The sequence below is a fragment of the Benincasa hispida genome, chromosome 3 (assembly GCF_009727055.1).
Source record: "Benincasa hispida cultivar B227 chromosome 3, ASM972705v1, whole genome shotgun sequence".
In the NCBI taxonomy this organism is placed as follows: domain Eukaryota; kingdom Viridiplantae; phylum Streptophyta; class Magnoliopsida; order Cucurbitales; family Cucurbitaceae; genus Benincasa; species Benincasa hispida.
In genome coordinates this window covers 15782151-15787828 of record NC_052351.1, presented here as the reverse complement: position 1 = coordinate 15787828, position 5678 = coordinate 15782151, and the positions used below count along the sequence as shown (strand labels likewise).

At 31.1% G+C, this 5678-nt stretch overlaps 1 protein-coding gene across 1 annotated transcript; it reads left to right on the top strand.

Annotated features, from left to right (window-relative positions):
• The first annotated feature begins 2752 nt into the window (after positions 1-2752).
• LOC120074149 (thaumatin-like protein 1) lies at positions 2753-5065 on the top strand. The gene is made up of 2 exons (XM_039027167.1): positions 2753-3625; positions 4801-5065. Exons 1-2 carry the CDS (start codon positions 2853-2855, stop codon positions 4949-4951), a joined length of 924 nt encoding a protein of 307 aa, XP_038883095.1. The 5' UTR covers positions 2753-2852; the 3' UTR covers positions 4952-5065.
• The last annotated feature ends 613 nt before the right edge of the window (positions 5066-5678 follow it).

The window sequence follows — 5678 nt, the reverse complement described above, 5'->3', positions numbered from 1 at the left end:
GTTGATAAGCTTGGATCGGTCTCTGGTTTGTTGATCGGTCTTTTGCTTGTTGATCTGTTTGAATTGATCTCTAGCTTGTTGTTCTACTTAGATTGGTCTTTGATCTGTTGATCGGTTTGGATCAGCCTCTAGTTTGTTGATCGACTTGGATTGGTCTTTAGCTTGTTAATTGATCTGTGAGTTTTTTCTTGAGTTTGAGGAGAATGAATCTTCAATTTGTAAGTTCTGAAGATATAGTCAATTTGTTGAAGTATTTTAATATTTGAAGCTTCTAATAGTTTCGATTTTAGTTCTTCATAACTTGAGTATACTTCAGTCTTCAGAACTTGAGAAGTTTCCATCTTTAATTCTTCCAATCTCCTTTAAAGGAGGGGGTAAGGCGTCTATTAGGATTTTCATGGGCCTTGTATAGGTTTGGACTAGAGTTGGGCTTGGGTCCAAGTCCAAGCTTTCCTTTGGCCTAAGTTTCTTTCATGGATTGAATTGGGTTTGATTTTAAACTCGAGTAACTTTAGTTACTTGACCCGATCTAATTTATAATTTTCATAATAGATTTAGACTCTCGTTATGATGAAGTGGCACATGTGATCCATCGAAATTTCTCATTCAATACTTACCTGATACTTTTTTTAATTATGTTTCATTCTTTTCTTTCTCCCCCTCCATTCCTCTTCTTCTTTCTCCAATCTCCCTCCTCATCTACTCCAATGGGCTTCTCGCTTTCCCCTCCCTTTCTCTCCCTAATTAATTACTTTGTTAAAATTTTACATTTTAAAAATTTAGTATAATCATACAAGTAGAAGAATACAAATTAAAGAGACAAGAATATATATAGTGCATGTGCTGAGTACTCCCTTGTTCTAGTCTGTCTTCATCACAAGGCAGAGTTTCACCATCTGCACATGTCACCAACTCACCAACTCTTGTAAATGGAATATACTACTATACTTTTACTTTATCTTCTCTATATACTTACTTTCTACTATTTTTATAACTCCATAAATAAGCAAATTGTACCATTTTTATTCAATAAAAAGAATTTTTGTTTATTTATTTTTTTTCTCAAAACTTTTAACCACCATACTCTTTGACCCTTAAACCCTAAGTTTTGCATTAAAAAATAATTTTAATACTAATCTAATTTTTAATCAATAGATTAATTAATAGAAACTTTTACATACATGATACGACATACATTTTTTATTTAATTTCTTTGATCGATATTTGGTTGCACAAATAATTACGTATTTGAAATTAGGTATAGCAAGTTCCTTAACAAGTTTCTAAATGTATTTACACTTAAGTATAGTTTATTTTCTCAAATATAGAGATTAGAGGTTCAAAAATAATTTTCTACTCCCATTCGTTGTTAAAATAAAAGAAAAAAGAACAGCCTCCAAATGTTTAAATACTTAAAAATGATTGATGAAAATTAATAACAATAATTAATTTTTTTAAAGAGAAGGGGTTAGAATTAACTATAATATATGGAAGTTAAGAAAGTAAAATTGAAAAATTTATCAAAAAATTTTACAACAAAAATTAGATGAATGAATCTAAGGCTATGTTTACCAATCCGTAATGAAATTATCGCAATTGTAATGGATTTACATTTATGTATCAATTGTAATGAACCTTAATTATTACAAAGAGAATGATATTATTTTGATTGTATTTATTACACATTGATGCAATAATAATTAAGAAAAATCTTAGTATTACTTACTACCATATGGAAACATAATGAAAATGGTAAATAATGAAAATTTAGTATTAAAGATGGTGTGAAACCCACCTAATAATCAAACCTAATTGAATTGATGACCCTCTCCTCCTCACTAAAATTACGTTTATTGATTAATGATATCATAGTAGGGCCCACAATTATTACAAAACATTGGTAAAGAATAACAAATACAATCAAATAGGGTCCAGTAGATTACATTTACCAAGAAAGTAAACATGACTTAAGTAAACAACTAGAGTATCATCTTTAGGGAGCATTTGGGGCAAAAAATTGAATATTACAGTCCTAGGTTATTATAATTAGATTATGATAGTTTGTGTTTTGAGGTGTAGATTATTTTAATTTGTGTTTGAGGTGTAAACTATTGTAGTTTGAGAGAAAATAGTAAACACTGTAATAAAAAATAAAAAATTGATGAATGTAAAAAATAATAAAACCTGTAGTAAGAGGTGGTTATTATAATCTTAGGATAGTCCTTGCCCAAACGCCCCTTAATTTTTCTTGGACTACATCTCTTCTTAATGGAGAATAATGTTGATTTGACTAAAACTCGAAATTTGTGATTATTTGGTCATTAAATTCTTAAAATTACTTAATAAGTTGTCAATTTTGTGTCTAATTAACTCATAAATTTTAAAAATTAAATTGATATATTAGATATAAAAAATTTAAATTTTATGTATAATAAAATTTTAAGCTTCCAATTTCATAGTTATTAGATTTGTTAATTTTTTTTGAATATATAGGTTATATTAGTGACTTTTTTTTTTTATACAATAACCCTGATCATTTTGCTCGATATATTAATGACTATACGAAATTGAAAATTTTCAACCATCTATTAAATACAATATTAAAAGCTTAAGAATTTATTAATTTATTTTACGTTTCAGTATTCACAAATTAAAAATTGTATGAACTAAACTTGAAATATATATATACATATATATATATAACAAATTAATTTAGACATGGTCAATTTTATTTATTTTTAATTTTGGAATGGAATGTTGAATATGCATCTTGGCTTCTTTTAAACTGCCCCAAACAGAACCAAAGCATTTGGAGCCATTTTTGGAGTTCATTTCAAGCTCAGTTTCTTCACATGGCTATGGCTTCCATTAATTTCTTCTTCTTTTCATTCTCTCTCTTCTTCCACTTTCTTCCCCTCACTCACTCTGCAACCATCACACTCCAAAACAACTGCACTCACACCATTTGGCCCGGCATTTTATCCGGCGCCGGAACCGCCCCACTTTCCACCACCGGCTTCTCCCTCCTCCCCTCCGCCGCCTCCGTCCTCTCCGTCCCCGCCTCCTGGTCCGGCCGCATTTGGGCTCGCACTTACTGCTCCACCAACCCCTCCTCCAGCCGCTTCTCCTGCGCCACCGCCGACTGCGGCTCCGGCGCCGTCGAGTGCGGCGGCGCCTGCGCTGCCCCACCCGCCACTCTCGCCGAATTCACCCTTAATGGCGGCGGCGGCTTCGATTTCTACGACGTCAGCCTCGTCGATGGGTACAACATCGCGATGCAGATCGTGCCGGTGGGTGGGAAGTCCGGAAATTGTACGGCCACCGGTTGCATTGGGGATTTGAACGGGGATTGCCCACCGGAGCTTCGGGTGGTGATGGGGGGCGGAGAGGATGGGCGGAACCGGAGCGTGGCGTGTAAAAGCGCGTGTGTGGCGTTTGGGAAAGCGGAATATTGTTGCAGTGGGGCGTTTGCAAATCCGAACACGTGCAAGCCGAGTAATTACTCCAAATATTTCAAGGCCAATTGCCCTTTGGCTTACAGTTACGCTTTCGATGACGGTACCAGCACTTTCACCTGTGTGTCAGCCAATTATGTCATTACTTTTTGCCCTTCCTCTTTGCCAAGGTACCCCCCGTCTTCTTTTTTCACACATAATAACCAAATTATTACTGGGTTTAATTACTAATTTGATTGTTTGGACTTCTAATTATTAAAAAAGATTCTAATTATTATCAAGGATGTTTTGATTTCTCACCTGAACCAGAAAATAATGAGTTGGTTCCCTTTTTGTTAATAAACTTTTTGTTTAAATACTGAGTCCTCAATTTTCATTTTTACTTTATTTTCTAAGATATCAAAATGATAATTTTTTTAAAATACAAGAACCAAAATGAAACACATTAAAAGTACAAGAATTGAAACGATCATTTGAAAATATAAAAACAAAATGAACCAAAATAGTATTTAAACTTTTTTGAAAGAGTTAAAATCATTTTAATTTTAAAAATTTTTAAATGTCTATTTCATGTTATTTTGCTAATTCATCACTAATATTTAGTACTTATCTTAGTCGATTTTTGAACTCTAAACTGACTCTAAAAGTTGTATAGTTTAAAGATAAAAGTTGAATAAAAAATAAGGACTAATAATAAATGTACCTAATTAAAATTTGAAGCTTAGAGATATAAAGAGATGCTTTTAAATTTTTTTGACAAAGAAATGAGATTTAAACCTACACTAATTAATTTTGCTTCTCTATAACTTTTACGTTTTTACTATTTTCATTCCATATTTAATTTTATTTAAAGAGAAAAAATACATCATAAAAATAAATGTAACTAGGATTTATTATTAATTTTGTAAAAATATTATATCATATGAGTAGGGTACTGAAAACTTAAACTTTCTATAACAATTTAACTGCCCATTCAAATATAGCTTAAAGAACAGCACCAATTACAATTTCAAAGTTTAGAATGAATGTGGTACCATATAAAAGGAAAAATATGACATTTATTAATCACAAAGAGGATTAAGCCTAATAAAGTATAAAATTAAAGAAGAGCATATTCTAAAATTATTTATTTTGCTTATTTATTAATAAAGGTAAATCAAATGGACAATGGTGAATCGATCCCAAATGATACAATGTATTCAACGTTGGACGATGAAGTTTTTATTTGCAATTAAAGGATGATAATTTGAAAATTGACATCTCGACCAATAAAAAAGAGAAGTCTTAAATAAATAAATTGCAAATATTTATGTATTAATCTAATTTTATTTTGTGTTTGGCTCAGTTTGAAGGAATCTAGTGAACCACAACCGCAAGCGGCTGACATTTCAGGTTGCCGGCGTCGCACTGCTCCGCCGTCCTTAGCTATTTTCACCGCTGTGTGGGTGGCCGTTTGGCGCCTGCGGCATCTTTTTCCACACTGCCAAAATCACTGAATATTTAAAAGGCTAATAATTTCTTATCTTTTTATGTCATTTTCAATGATTTTTTTTTTAATGTAGTACAAATCTTCAATTAAATCATTCTATATCAAATGTGAAAATTCGTTTATATAAATTTGTGTCATTTATTAACATATTTGAAACACACACCAATTTTGCTTCAACATCTCATTAAACGAAAAGAATTTTCTTAATCAACAAATTGGATTTCAATATATATATATATCCAAATCTATAATAGATGAAGTTATAGAGAAGCTTTAGAATTTCTATTTTTTTTTCTTTTGTTACAACTATTCAGAGTGAAGTGACGTATTTTTTCGTGTATATTATGATATAGATCGTAGATATGAAATATCTCACGATGTAATGATGAAGATATATTTGAAAGAATCATTACATCTTTTGCTTTGTTACAACTATTTAGGTCGATATGGTTACACTCGACAAAATGGTGTATCATTCCACGTAGGGATATCTTCTAAACCATAGATTTTAACATCACGATATAATAGTAGACATGTGTATAAACATAATCACGTATCTTTTATCCTTTATAATTTCCTAAATTCATAATTTATCTTTTCCTTCAAATATTTACAACTATTTTTCCTTTTTTTTTTATTCGATCAAATCAAACTATAAATTTTAAGTGCAACACATCATGTTATAAGCTAGTATAGTAATAAAATGATAATCTATTATATACACCAATTTCTAT